Source organism: Verticillium dahliae, genomic scaffold (assembly GCF_000150675.1).
Source record: "Verticillium dahliae VdLs.17 supercont1.45 genomic scaffold, whole genome shotgun sequence".
NCBI classification, from domain to species: Eukaryota; Fungi; Ascomycota; class Sordariomycetes; order Glomerellales; family Plectosphaerellaceae; genus Verticillium; species Verticillium dahliae.
In genome coordinates, this window is record NW_009276953.1 from 1 (window position 1) to 15454 (window position 15454).

Below are 15454 nucleotides of genomic sequence, written 5' to 3' on the forward strand. Positions count from 1 at the left end.
TTATTAGGGTATTTATATTCTAATAATTATAGCTCTTAATTAATATTTTAAGGGTTTCTAGGTCCCCTCTTTTAATAATTACTTTTTTATATACTTTTTATTAATTATCTATAGCTCGAGGAAAACGTTCTAGCTTAAATATCTATTATATTAAGACCTTTATAAAGTTATTCTTAAATATTTATTATTCCGCTTAAATATAAGCCGTTTTTAGGGATAATATAGGATTCTATTATAAAATCTTATCGAATTCTAGACTAAGTTCCTTTTCTTCTATTATTAATAAGGCCTCTTTAAGGTAGGATTCTTATTTATTAATAATAAATAGCTAAAATATCTCTAAATATTACTCTAGCGCTTTAATAAGTAAGCGGACTATTATAACTCTTAAAGAGAATTTTCTAGTAAAAATTCTCTTTATTATTTAAAGTACCGATTACTCTCTTAGTAATATAATATATAATAAGTTTAGCTCGTTTAAATTAATTATTACTATTTAATATAATTATAATTATAAGGATTAATAATCTTAGATCTTAAATACTCGAATAATAGTATTATATTAAGATATCCCTCCTTATTAAAGGAGGATATAGGGGTTCTCTATATATATTATAATCCTTAATTATATAATTAGGATTAGTAAAGGCTAGTTATTATAGTTCTATAATTATTATATTATAATTATCTAGTAGTAATTACGGGAAAGTGATCCCTATTAATAATTACAGTCCCGTGATCACCGACTTACGGTTATATAATAGGATCTACCTAGTTACCTATCTACTATACCTATAATAGTTATTAATAATATTCGTTTATAGTATTTTAATTATATAGCTAATTATAAAAAGATATATTTCCTAAAATAATAATTCTAATTCTAAATTCTTCTTTAATTATAGGTCTTATTATTAGCTTTTCTAGTATTATTAACCCTAAATTCTATTATTTAATTAAAAATAAAAATTATAATCTCTTTAATTTCTTAATAATTTTACTTATTAAGGTATTTATATTCTAGTAATTATAGCTCTTTATTAATACTTTAAAGGTTTCTAGGTCCCCTCTTTTAATAATTACTTTTTTATATATTTTCTATTAATCGTCTATAATTTAAGGAAAACGTTTTAACTTAAATATCTATTATATTAGGACTTTTATAAAATTATTCCTAAATATTTATTACTCTATTTAAATATAGGCTATTTTTAAGGATAATATAAAATTCTATTATAAAATCTTATTAAATTCTAAACTAAGTTTCTTTTCTTCTACTATTAATAAGGCCTCTTTAAAATAAGATTCTTATTTATTAATAATAAATAGCTAGAATATCTCCGAATATTACTTTAACGCTTTAATAAATAAATAGACTATTAGAACTCTTAAAGAGAATTTTCTAATAAAAATTCTCTTTATTATTTAAAATACTAATTATTCTTTTAATAATATAATATATAATAAGTTTAGCTTATTTAAATTAATTATTATTATTTAATATAATTATAATTATAAGGACCGATAATCTTAGATCTTAAATACTCGAATAATAATATTATATTAAGATATCCCTCCCTATTATAAGAGGATATAAGGGTTCTCTATATATATTATAATCCTTAATTATATAATTAGGATTTATAAAAGCTAATTATTATAGTTCCGTAATCACTATACTATAATTATCTAGCGGTAATTACGGGAAAGTGATCCCTATCGATAATTATAGGACCGTGATCACCGACTTGCGGTCACGTAATAGGATCCACTTGGTTGCCTGTCCACTGTGCCCGTAACACTTAGATACTATACATTACCTATATTTTAAAGACGAACCTGCCCTTATATACTGTTCTAGTACCTGCTTCGATGTATATTAAATCTCTGAGGTAGTGTATTGTTTATATAAAGGCCGAATTCCAGCACTAAAGGGATAGGCCTTAAATAGAATTGTTCGTGATGTTACCTGAACTTAATTCGGCCGAGTCGTCCTGCTTGGGAAACTTGCAGATTATGGGCGTGCCTGATGCTACGAACCACCTGTTCAGCACATGAACGAGCATAGCAGATTCGCTGAATGATTCAGGCGATCGGCAGATTCAGCGCTGGAAAGGGCAGTCGTAGGCGTGCACATTTCTCAATGACATACGCTTGCCATTATTATTTCCTCACAAGAAGGTCCATAACATTTGCCTCACACGTGAGAGAGAAAGCGAGATGTCAGTACCACAAAAAACTATGCTATAGTTTCAAGCTTGCTGTCCACCTAAATTGGGCTTCATCCCGCCATGCGCGCGTGACGACGCCGAGTCTTTGGTTGTCCTCAATACTGCCGCCGTAGGGCTCGTCACATGTTGCAACAATGGCAACATACCCTCTGTCATGAAAACAAGCTTGATCTAATTTCTTGAGTCAGATGGTTTAATTACGTCACTCGAATCCTTATTACCCTCAAGCTTTCCAGGCCGGAGGATCAGCCAAGACAAAGAGATCCGGGGTGGACGGCTCTGCAGCGAATAGCATGAAACATGAATTGCCACTGCGAGCGAGTACTTCCGCTAACCGACATCACGGCCGTCGGGGGACTGCACACGTTGCTTAATGAGGCCAGGATCAGTAGTACAACTTCACAAAAGATGCCTAATGCGTCTGATTTCGGTGGATACGACCCAGCCACCGCACCACTTTACATGGTATACCCTCAAAATAGCACCTGTTCGGGGCAAACCCGCTAGGCCCAACATGCTCTAGAAATCAGGGTCCACCTAGAGAAGGATCCCTGCGTCAAGCTTCCGCCTCGAAGTGGAGGTGAAGCTCAGCCCTTTGGTGTATCTGTAATTGGGCTTTAACATCTTGTGCAGGCAACATATCTCCTGACCCTAGCTCACTTTGCTACTACCGTCGATGGATCTTCGAGTTATTCTGAATCCCACAGGATCTGGATGAAGAACCATGGGTCCATGACGATGAAGGATCGAACTACCATGCTGTTCCACGTGCACGAATCGGACCTCATGCTCTCCGTTCAACAAGTTGGTCATGTCGTGAAGATCGAACATGACGAAAAATAGTATATAAGAACCCAAAATGATCTCCAAATTGAGTATCATGTTTCAACATCAGCATCAACAACCTCGACAACACCTCCTTTACCCACAGCACCCTCGCCGTCACTAACTCCTCTACTTACCTCACTCAAATCCTCCTCCATATCTTCTTCCACATACCAACATCTCCCCCGCGACCTCTTCTCGTTCATCATGATCAACTTCCTCATCTCCGCTCTCGCTCTCGCCGGCGCCGTCTCCGCCAGCCCCTTCCCCCAAAATTTCTGCCCTGCCGGCTGCGACGTCATCGTCACCGAGCACCCAAACCCCGACCCCCACCAGGTCTACTTCTTCCAGCAGATGACCGTAAGTTCATCTTTCCGCAGTCCAACCCCCCAACGACCCAGACAGCTGACCCACCCCCTCCCAGAAGCCCCACAGCTGCGCCGGCAACCCGGGCTGCGAAATCTCCAAGTCGGAGGTCGAGGGCAACGTCGTCAGCTTCGGCGCCAGCATCAGCGGCGCCGGCTGGATCAGCGCCGGCCTCGAGGTCTCGCAGTACGAGGAGTCGGGCGAGGTGCAGACCTGCTACGGCGACCCGGACGACACCATCTGCGTCTTCTGGCGCACCGCCAGCACCATGTACACGGTCAACCACCAGTCCAACAGGTGCTGCCTGCCCGGCCCCTTTGCGCCCGTCGTCATCACCTCGCCGAACGCGGGTGGTATCGGCTCCTCGAGCATCTGCGGACGCAACGAGCAGTGCAAGGACAAGGGCTACTCGTACTGGAACAACAGTGAGTCCCCCACCCCCCCCCCCCCCCCCCTCTACTAGGAGACCCATTTTGGGATGGACTGTGCTGACCTGGATTCTTATTACAGTGGAGCGCCAGAATGGCGGTGTTACGGTGTCTGGTGGCCCTCAGTCGTGGCCTTTTGGTAACCAGTACCTTGGCATTGTTCCTGACATGGACGAGATTCCTCCCCGTACCGCCGGCAAGGTCTGATAGCCTCGTGGTCGTGAAACGTGAGTATTATTGGTGCACAAAGATGGGGAGGCGCTTGTTACGACCTGGCAGCTTCCAAAGAGGGAAACGCTGTCAAAGGATTAGGGTTGCTGTTAGCAGAAGCCTGGGTGGTGACTCTGAGGCGATAGGACATCGCAAGGCGTTGCTCACTCGTCGATATGAATATGAAGTACAACTTAGACTAACGTTAATTACTATCGTGAGAAAAAAATGTAATTTCAGGTACAGTATGCCCGTCTTTATTTACCTGTTTAACCTGTCCTTGTTGTTAGGTGGTGAGCCCATCTTGGAAAGCTCACTGTTGGTTGGTGATCCTGTCACGTTGGAACACAGGCCACGGAAATACTAATATAATAGTGATCCTGTCATGTGACCTGATGCCTGGCATCAATATCCTATCGTCCTCGCTGTGTTATCGTTCTGGGTCGTCTGTCGGTCCTGCTTGAATTCTCTGGTTGTGACACTAGGCCTACGTAATATTAATAGGTCTAACAAGTAACAATCATAACACACAAGGCTAGATAATGATTACATCATAAGGAATTCTTTCGAGGGCAAGTGATAAACACTTCCGGCATGGTTTTTGAGGTAAAAGGAGAACAGATCTCCCTTGTTGGATGCTTGCTGACGCCAAAGCCAGTCTCGCATCTCAATTTCCATAAGCCCGTACGATCGAAGCTCTCATGGGGAAATCGAAGAGCTCAGCCCAGCTACCAATAGAGATGACTTCGCTTTGCCCCTTGAACTGTGTCATCTCATCGCTTGCCTCGGATTGGCAGTGTTCACACCAAACAATTTCCAAACGCTTGTTGGCGAACATGGACAAGTACGTCCAAATCACCGATATGTTTGCCCCCGTCATAATGGACACAAGCGACTCCACCAAAACTGCAAGCGTGTCGCACAGGGCTCTTGGGCCGACATTTAGTGGCATTTCGTAGTTCGTGAATGACAGATGCAGTGATGTATTCGTCAAGCTGTCGATAAACTTGCCATCGAATGAGTCGTGATTAATGAAGCGCCAGACCTCAAGTCGCACTTTTCTAACATTGGCTGGGAAGGCGGAAGTAGAAATGTGACCTCGGACCGGCCAAGATTTCCGAAGACTCGCTCTATGGAGCCTTGCTTTTCTGACTCTGATGGATCTGTCAGCACATAGGAAGCAACAAAGATGTAGTCTCCTGACGATGCAGCCAATACGTCTTTCAGCATCTCTGGATTTATGTTCATGTACCCGGTCTCCATCATGGCAATGCAAGCAAAAGTCACACCGCACATCCTGTGCCCATGTGTGGCATAAAACCCCAGAGTCGGCCGTGCCCACGCTGCTTGAAAATGATGCTGTTTCGAAAAATGGTGACCCGGCGTCTACGTGAGCTGCAAATCCAATTGGACGTTGCGACACTGCGGCAACCCCCTTCAAAGGCAGGTGATAGATAGAATTTGACTCTCTCGATCGGGCGCGGAGTGAAGAGACCCAGTTGTAACTCAAGAGAGACTCAGCCAGCGAAGATTTGAACGTCGATGGTCGCCCCATTCAATATCGAATAGACTTCGTTGACATATTCCAGGGCATGGATCGGATCAGGTATCGTGTCGGACGCGAAGTACCCCATATTCATTTCTTTTACCCAGCAATGTCGCATATGAGGGATGAGTGTCTTGGAGTTAATCTTGCCAGATGAAAATAGGGACTGAACAAAACGAATACTCGATTGCTGCATCTTAGGATCACCTTCGAGGGTGACGCCATGTTTAACGAACAAGGCCATCTCCGAAGTCATGCCCAGAAAACCTTTATATGTTTTTGGGACTTCTTCGGCGCAATTCATTGCGAATTTCCTGGGATCATTGCTCCAAATGCTCTGGGTCAGGTTCTTCGCCGGATGCAATCCGTCATAGAAAGACAGACCTTCGAGTTGGGATGAAGTCAACATGTTTGTCGTGCAGGAAATGACTGCTTTCATGTCGAAATGACAGTCCAGTCGACACCCGAGCTTTGATAGCCTACAGGCACAGAGTGGTCCGCCTGGTACGATACAGCCGCAATCATCTCCAGTACAGCATGATTTATCTCTATGACACCTGAGAAATGTCCATCAGTGAAGGTATAGGACGGTGTTTGGATCTTTAGATGTCAGAACCGAGGTTTCGTGTGTATCTCTTTGGACAGTTTCTCAAACCTTCTTGCACCACATGATGTGATGTGCGTTCGTTTTGGATGCGGAGAATCAGGTCATCCCTAGCGAAAGGACCACGTTCAGGACCCTTACACGTAGCTTAAGAAATTTATAATCATCGTCATCGACCATGTCAAGCAGATTGGCGAAGCTACCCAGAACGAAAAAAACTGGGAGCTTTGGTAGGAAGTTCTTGCATCGTCGTTTTCCAAGCCCGGAGAGCTTTGCAGACTGACCTCGGTCGATGTCACGAGCATTGCCGTACTCTTTGGCTGCATTTGCTAAGTGGTAGATCCAAGCAACCTTATGATGCTTCGGTGTTGACAAGTTTCGATAGTTCCATGATCAACTCACAACCGTCCTGAACGCTTGGGCAAGCCTTTTCCCACGAGGAAATGGCAATGCCAAGCACGACGATCCATAACTCCGTGATGGTAGTACGAGAGGTGTCAGATGATATTTTCCGTTCTGTAAACTCTCGACGGGAATAATAGCGCATGCGAGATAAGGGCAGAGACCAAGTGACACCACCTTGATCGCTGGTGGTACGGTAGCCCGCAAGCGTAACGACAGCTCCACCCATCAGTTCATCATTCTGTCGGACATACTTCATGTCTTTGACGGGCACTTCCATATCCGGATAAAGATGCCATGCTGGCATGGCGAGGAGGAGCGCACCATTCTGAATCCTCTGCGATAGATCCTGGGCGAGACGGTCCATGCCTGTCATTCCCGATATCCATGCTTCCAGCACGCTCTCATACGAGTTGCGCTTGCAGTTCACTGGTGATTTGATATTATCGACGATCAGTGTTAACTGAATCTGCTGCCGTCTGAATTGTGCGTCTGCGATTTGGATCTAAGATCGAGCACTTGCATCCCAGGCGGTCAGTTGTTGTCGACTGAAGGTCTGCTTCGCTGCTAGGACCGCGGCCGTCGACGCCATGTTTGTCGCCTGAAACTCGTCGGGGATTTGCTGCTTCCGGCGTTCAACAATTTCGACCCAAATTGAGATAGCCTTGTGGCCCTGCCATACTCTGGCTAGCATGCACGCCAAAAGATGTATCGCGAGAGCCCCATCCCCAGAGGTCGCGGCTGCCCAGATGCTAGTGCCGTCAGGTCCCAGCCCTGCGGGCAAAGATTCCAGCGTTCGGGTGTTTTTGCATGTCTACCAGGCTGTCCGTCTTTCGCCAATTCAGCAAATATTCTTCCTCCATCAGCCGAAAATCAACGTTTGCTTCCATCAATTCTTTTACCTCCAACCCCGAGAACACATCCCACATTCTATGCTTGAGCTTGCTCTCAACAAAATTGTGACTGCCCATCGGCTCCTGCGTGCTCGATTCGGGAAGACCAACACTAGTGTCTGGGAACAATTCATCGAATCGTCTCCAACAGAAACATTTCGATGTCTTTCTCAGACATGTTCCAATTACGAGCAAGTCGTGTTATCTATCCAGCACAAACGTGCCAACCTAAATATCACTAGCGGTCCTCTGGTGGCTGCTGTCTTGTATTGAAATCGGACAGGGCACAAAGGTGTGGCTTAACGATAAGGTGATTAGGGGTGGCTGATCAGGGAAATGGACATTAGCTAGACTCGTCGTGAGGACCTCCAAGGTGCTCACATCATGAATCCTACGCCACACGTCCAAGGACCTGTCTTTTTCTCGAATGACTGCTTTATGGCCCTGATCAGATGAGGTCTTCACTGGCCCTACTTCAGTATGACGTAGATGGTTACCAAACGCTCTTCATCACAATTCACTATTTTGTGGATCTGGCGTCCTAGCGCATCAGTATCGGCGATCTCGAGATACTGCTCTCATGCCAATAAATGACGTGATATAAGAGCGGAGCGTCTCGGTCTCAAAATCCAAGGTAATCTTTACGTTTTAATAGCGCTTTATGATCTCTCGCTGTTTTATGTGAATGGTCTCAAAATTTGGTTCGTGAGCATCGTGGCATTGGAACCTTTGAGACGGGATTTGTGTGACGACACATGGTATTGTCCGGCTTCTGCGAAAGCGAGGTCTAGAAGGGTAGAGGTAGAACAAAAGGCTGCAAGCCGCGCCCAATCCGAAACCCTTGCCCAGGGCCACAAGAGAAAAGTAGTCAAAGAGGCTCGGGCCAAAAAGAGACCAAGTACATCCGCATGTACCAAGCGGAAGGAAATATTATCATCTTCGACCGAGAAAAGGGGGTTACATACAGCACAATTAAGGTTTACAAAAAAGCCTAAGCCCAGGGGAAACAAAGAGGGGCAGAGGACAAAAAGGGTTCTCTAACCACGAGATACTCCAGACGACATTAACAGCTTCTCTATGACGCTTTTTTAATATTCTACCTTAACCCATCTCCAACGCTCCGCATCAGCCATGCTCCTACCAAGGTAAGACACAGTCGCTCGCGCCGCTTTAAGCACCTTAAGTGCAGATACCAAAGGCACGCTGGCAGCCAGCACCGCAGTGGTCAGTCGTGGCACCGCAGTAGCCGAACTGGGAGCAGCAGTTGCCTTGAGGACACATCAAGCGGTTGGCACCACCGCAATTGCCATTAGTAGAGACACTACCGGGGGCCGGAGTACCGCTCGGGGTGGGGACGAAAGCATCGCCGCAGTCACCAAAATCAGACTGGCAGCCGGCGTCACAGTGGTCCTTAGTAGTACCGCAGAAGCCACTCTTAGAGCAGCAGGTCCCTTTAGCGCAGACAAACTTGTTAGAGCCACCGCAGGTGCCGTCAGGCGAGACATTACTGCCAGGGGTGGGTGTGGGACAGAAACCAAAGTCGGGCTGGCACCCGGGGGCGCAGTGTAGGTCTGTAGCACCACAGAAGCCGAATCGCGAACAGCAGTTGCCTGTGGGGCATTTCAAAAAGCCGTTTTTGGGGCCGCATGTACCGTCTGTCGAAACACTGCCAGGAAGCCCGGTCGTGACTTTGACGAATTGAGAGCCGCAATCACCCAATCCAGGTTGGCACCCGGCCTCGCAGTGGGCCGCGGTGACGCCGCAGAAGCCTGCACTAGAGCAGCAATTCCCAGCGCGGCAGACGAAGTTTTTGGGGCCACCGCAAGAGGCGTCGTCGGAAAAGGGACCAGTCGGGGCTGGCCTGCTGCTAGTAGTCGTGGAAGAACTCTTGGGGTTCCTGGCCGGGCAAGCGTCACGATTGCCGTGAGGTGTGGCGGCGGCGCAGGCCACGAGCAGAGCGGTAAGAGCGGCGGAGAGACGCATAGTGGACCTCTTTTCACACTTAAGGTTGATGGATGGTGTATGAACTGGTGGATCAGTGAACTTGTCGAAACGATTTTTAAAGACTTGTGTCGACGGGGCTTGGAGAAAAGGAAACAGTGGGAGCCAAAGTCGGGGAAGCTCGAAGTTTTTATATAAGCGAGTGATGACAAGACTAGAGCATGATCGAATCAAGATGATCAGAGGAATGCAAAATGGGGCCAGCACTTAGGTTTAAGGGCATTTTGGAGGCAATCGCAGGTCGCAGGAACCCAGCCAGCCCGACGTTGGCACTGACCCGTCTGCAAAGCTTGAGGCGAAGGGATGCCGGAAGCGTAATTCAGCAATGACTCTCGAAATGTTAAGTTTGCTCGCCTCCGGCAGTGTCGGCTTGTCGGGTTCATCCGTTGTGTGTTGTCCTGTCAATCATACTGATGGGGCGTTATATCGCGTGGACTTGCGGAGCCTCACCATGTTACATCGAGACGTGCTGATGCAAAACATATGGGCGAAGCCTCACAATGCCATAGATGGAACATATCAGGTGCTGCTTGTGTCGTATTACTTTTACATCGGCCCAGATTGTGCGTTAAAGTCTGGGACTATTGGACAAGCCCAGATATCTTCCAATTGGATCACACGTTACAACTCGAACCTGAACGAGAGCCCAATTTTATCATCAGTGGATGTGCTATTCTGGCTTCGTAAGACAGACCTCAGTTGTGCAAGGGTTTTCACAAATACCACGACATATGTAGATGCACTAATCGCTCACTCGAAAGATACGGAAGGGGGAGACAAGACTGCACCTGTTTCATTCTCTGCTCTGGCACCAGTGGTCGTGCGTGGCTGGAGGAGACTAGGGGCGCGCGTGTGAGAAAAGTATATGAACGAATTGGGGTTAGCCCCGTCCAACGCCCGCCTGCTTCAAAGAGAAAGTTAAACTCTAACACAGTTTTCTTGTACATCGTGTGGTAATTTAACCTTACTCGATGATACCATGCCAGTACCCGCACCCATGTGTCCCTGCCCCCCTGCGCGTTATGTGGATGCGCGGGTTGCCCGGAACCGTGGGCGTGGGCTACTTCGTGCGCCGTCTTGCATGACCATTGGCTTCATGTGCTCTCAATAAGGATTGCGAAAGCAGTTCCATCGAAGATGTCAGTGGCTTCTATTTCTCTTTAGGCTTTCGACACAAGATATGCGATTCCGTTGCAAGTTCTAAGAAGGCTGAACCGTTATAGAACATATTTTGATCCCCCAAACTAACACGTTAAATCTCCCCTCGCCCTGTCCAGCCCACAAGCTTTGGTATCAGCATTGGCCAGCGCAAAATGAAGCCTTCTTATGCGCCTATGCTTTACCTTTCGCTGTTTTTCCAGTGGGGATCGCCCCCTTTTCCCCTCCCCCTACCTGTTAGACTTTATGAGACCTTAACTACCTTATTATACTACGTATTGCCCACGTAAGGCAGCACTGACGCGCCTTGGCTACGCGTACTTAGTAGCAGATCCAATTTTTCTCTGTCCCTCTACTTGTGTGTCCCTGTCGCATGCAATCAATAAGACGAACAATCGAGACGCGGCGATGCGGCAGGAGTTGTGGTCCCTACAAAATTGGCCGGAAAGGGGAAACAATCAGTCGCGGCAAGTGACGTATTGTCTCATTTCTACAGTCGGAGCCGACGCCGGTTCATATGTTTTCCCCATGCCTGGTTGTGGCAGTGGAAAGCCATGTGGACAGTCCGCACACGTACATCCATGGCCTGTTTTGAGCTTCATCGTTCGCCATCGTCGCCATCAATTTTTTTGATACAGTAGCAGTGCGCCTATAAACCATCCGGATCTGATTACCATTTTTGATGCATTTGTGATGGGTGAGTTTTAACATGCCGAACCTGAAAAACGCCACCCGTTGTCCTGTGACGTCGTGCCTAGGCAGCTCAGGGGCGTCGGCGAAGCGGCATGGCTGGTGTGTGTACGACTCATGATGAGACCCAAACCCCCTCACATCAATCTCTATTCTGGCGGTGTCCGCAAATGAGCCTAATCTTTGACCCCCAGGTACTTGAATTGGTAGACGAGTCGTCTACTACATGTATTGTCGTTGCCTTTTCTTCGCACTAAGAAGTGCCGGTGGGAATCCCGAATCATATACTTGATACATAGTACCTCTTTCTACCAAGGCCGTTCTTCGATTCACGGTACTGCGGCACCTACACACTTCCCACCGTCTCATTCCTGCAACACTTCTACATGTATGAGATAAATTAATTTCGAAATGTATCTTACAGGATAGTAGCGTATCATGTGCTTGTCCGGTGGTAGAAGTGGCGACCGGGTCTATCGCCTGCAAAGCGAGGACCTGCTCACGATTCGGTAAATATGGGCCACGTCCCTCCAAGTCACCAGCAAAACCACCCGGCCACGGATAAAGAACCTTCTATACACTCTGTGTGTCATATTTGTGGCAATGTCAGGCGTTGGTCGAGCACCCATCTCAAGCTCAAGCCCAGGGATCAGTATTCTCGTGACACCCTTCCAGCCCCCTTGGAAAGTTAAACATACGTGCGAGAAGCCATGGGCCGTAAATCGTGGACCAAGTTCGTCAACATATATCTAGCGAGGCTGTGTCGGTTCAGCATTGACAACATTGTAGATATCAACTGTCGATTGATGGGCGACCTTTGGCACCGGCGCGGCACAGCCGCCCGTTTTTGTCGAGTCCATCGCGTTGAAATAATTCGAGTTGCTGTTCGCAGAGCTGACCAAGTTCATCTGATTCCAGGGAATGTGCTTCCCAGGAGATACTAAGTGATCACCCTGGGGAGGTAGGGGTGAATGTCATCACCATACCAAAGTGAATGGCTCTTTGGGAAGTGAGGCACGTACAGGGCTGATGTGTATGGAGACCTGGAGCTGGCTGAAAGTAGGCACTTTAAAGTAGAATACTAATCTCACCTCTTCTTGTAATAACTGTTCACTGTTTAATAGCATTACTGATCTCTCTGAAACTCTCAGAGTGTAGAGATGAGCAGATTGAGAAGCTCTAAGGGCCTGATCGGCATACGTTTGCAAATGTAAACGTCTATAGAATGGGGGTCAATAGGAGCCAAAAAGAGTAGTTCCGCATTTTCCAGAGGTAACTATACTACTTCGGGTAGCAGATTTAGCTATACAACTCGGCTAAGAGGCTTCCTAGAGATATGTAGAGTCTCCCCCCTATTTAATAGGTACTATACTAGATAGGGGCATATTCTCTTAGCGATTAAGCCCCCTATAATTAACGTTATTAATAATAGAGCTAAATTCCCATAAACGATGCACCTAGCTTTATAACTATAAATCTTCTAATTCTATAGCTTAGTTAGAATCTATACGACTATCAAAGGGGATAGAAGACGACGATAGCGAGGGGTTGAACGCCTATAATAGTAATAGCAATGAGGGTACTAAGTGCTTAGCGGGAGCCTCGGTAGGCGACGCTATTAGTATTATTATAGCCCTTAGGGCAGGTAATTACGACTCTCTTTCTATAACGATTATCGGTTTTTAGCCCTTAAAAAGTACGTGGAAGTAGTATATTAGGATCGGAATAGGAATATAATATTTCTAGGTATCCTCGTTAAAACGTAATATATTCCCTATCCCTATAGTACTTCTACTAGTGCTTTAGTATCTATTATACTAATTCTATAGATATTTATATTTATAAACGTATACCGATTAGGCCCTAATTATTAAACTAATATTAGGGAACTCTATAGTTAGGATAGTAATATCTAGGATATCTAGGATCCACTACTCTTAGGAATATATAAACTATAGCTTATATAATCGCTAAGAGTAAATAGGTATATCTAACTTATATAGGTAGTAGATAAGAATTAATTAAGAATTAACTATTATAAGACTTATTAGATACCCTACTTATTTAGAGCTTATAAGTATAGTAGAAGTATTAGATTAGGGTTTATATAAATAGTAAAGCCTTTTTAATATTAATTAGTATTACGTTTAATATAATATAGAATAGCTAGAGCTAGAGAAGTTAAGATCGATCCTATAAATAGTATAGTTATTATATATAAGCTTATCGATTATACTTTATAAATAATCGTAAGAGTATTATTTTATTTTTAAATACTTTAGGACTCTTATATAAGCTTAATAATAAGGAATTCCCTTATTATATAATCTATAAAAGTACTATCTACTTCGAGTATCTTAGGACTCTTATAACTAAGATTACTACTAAGCTATATTATTAATTATAAAACCCGAAAAACGAAGCTATATAAAATAATTAATTATTTATATTAAAGCTTTATAAACCTAATAATAATAAGCTCTTTAGATTATAATAATAGCTCTATAATAGAGCTAGAGAACGCTAAAAAGCTATAATAGAAATTTAATACTATTCTAAAGGATATTAATATTATACGCCTTACTTAGAAGGTTAGGAAGGATCTCGATATCGATTTTATTATAAATAATATAGAATTATAGTTCTTAGGATTATTAGATTTAGTATTTATAGATCTTAAAAGTATTTAGATTATTAAAATAATAAATATATATAGAAATATAAAAGGAGTTTACTTTTTAGAAGTATTTATTAAAGACTTCTAATATTAAAATAAAGAGGATTTCAATTCCTATAATTTAATAATCTCTTAAGCGCTAAAGGTATATCTTATAGATTATAGGATCCCTTTTCTAGGAATAATAAATATTAAAATATTAAAGAGATTAATTCTAATATTATTATAAGAAGAGATATTTAATATAGATATATTAGAGAATAATATTAATTATAATTTAATATTCTATAGAATAGAGGAATAAGGAGAATAATTAAACGATAAATAATTATTTATAATAAGGATTATTTAATTATCTTAAAATCGAATTATATAAAATAAGAAAATAGATCTTTATTAATTTTATATTTTAAGGTTATTTAATTAATAGAATAAATAATCTAATTAATAAGAGATTATACTTTATTTATAAAGAAATAAAAGAAGAAATAAGATTCTACTTCTAAATAATACTTAGAACCTACTAGCTTAATACTATATTCTATTATTATATAAATTAATAAATTTATTAATTAATAGAGCTATAATTAAGTAATTTATATTATTTTAGAATAAGGAGAATAATTATTTTAAGGAGATTTATAATATCTTAGATAATAAAATATATATTTTTATAAATATATATAAGCTTTTATAAATCTAGTATATATAGCTCTATATATTCTTCTTAAATATACTTTTAAAGTATATATAAGTTTTCTTCTTAGAATATATAAATAAGAGTATAAGAATCTAATAAATATATTTAAAGATTAAATAATAATTTAATTTAGAGATTAATAGAGCTTAATATTATATAGATTAGAGCTCTATAATATTAAATTCTATTATTATAGAGCTTAAGAATATAGGAAAGCTATAAATAGAAGTTCTCTAGATCCTTCTAGATAAGCTTTAGTAATATTAGAGAATACTTAATCTAATATTCTAAGAGGAGACCTATCTTTATATAAATACTCTAAAAGTAATTTAAGGTATTTTAGAATTAAAGATTATATTAATAAGGCTAGAGCGATCTTTTAATATATTATCTATTTAGCTTAAGAATATATTAAAAGTAGAGGAGAATATTAGAATATTTAAATACTTCTATATTAATAGGTATTATAAGGGCGGAAATAATTATTACTAAAATAATAGAAAAGGAGATTATAGAGAGTGATTATTTTATAGAATTAATAATCGTTAAGATTCTAGGACTAAAATTTATAAATATTAAATATATTTAAAATAAAATTATAGATCGATAAAGTATTTATTTAAAGAATAATAATATTTAAAAGAATAATAGAATATATATAAAAGTATATAAGGATTATAGAAGGGGTATTATTAGTTCTTAATAGCTATAGAGCCTATTAAG

General features: G+C 42.0%; 3 protein-coding genes across 3 annotated transcripts; 1 reads left to right on the top strand and 2 right to left on the bottom strand.

Annotated features, from left to right (window-relative positions):
• Positions 1-3263: 3263 nt before the first annotated feature.
• On the top strand, positions 3264-4057 carry VDAG_10525 (uncharacterized protein; the record flags this gene model as incomplete). The annotated part of the gene is made up of 3 exons (XM_009659603.1): positions 3264-3416; positions 3481-3847; positions 3933-4057. 3 exons carry the CDS (start codon positions 3264-3266, stop codon positions 4055-4057), a joined length of 645 nt encoding a protein of 214 aa, XP_009657898.1.
• Positions 4058-4727: 670 nt separating this feature from the next.
• VDAG_10526 (uncharacterized protein) lies at positions 4728-5356 on the bottom strand (the record flags this gene model as incomplete). Its single annotated transcript, XM_009659604.1, has 2 exons — positions 4728-5055; positions 5127-5356. 2 exons carry the CDS (start codon positions 5354-5356, stop codon positions 4728-4730), a joined length of 558 nt encoding a protein of 185 aa, XP_009657899.1.
• A 3328-nt stretch (positions 5357-8684) lies between these two features.
• VDAG_10527 (lectin-B) lies at positions 8685-9488 on the bottom strand (the record flags this gene model as incomplete). Its single annotated transcript, XM_009659605.1, has 1 exon — positions 8685-9488. The coding sequence occupies one exon, from the start codon at positions 9486-9488 to the stop codon at positions 8685-8687; it is 804 nt and encodes a 267-aa protein (XP_009657900.1).
• Between the last annotated feature and the right edge of the window lie 5966 nt (positions 9489-15454).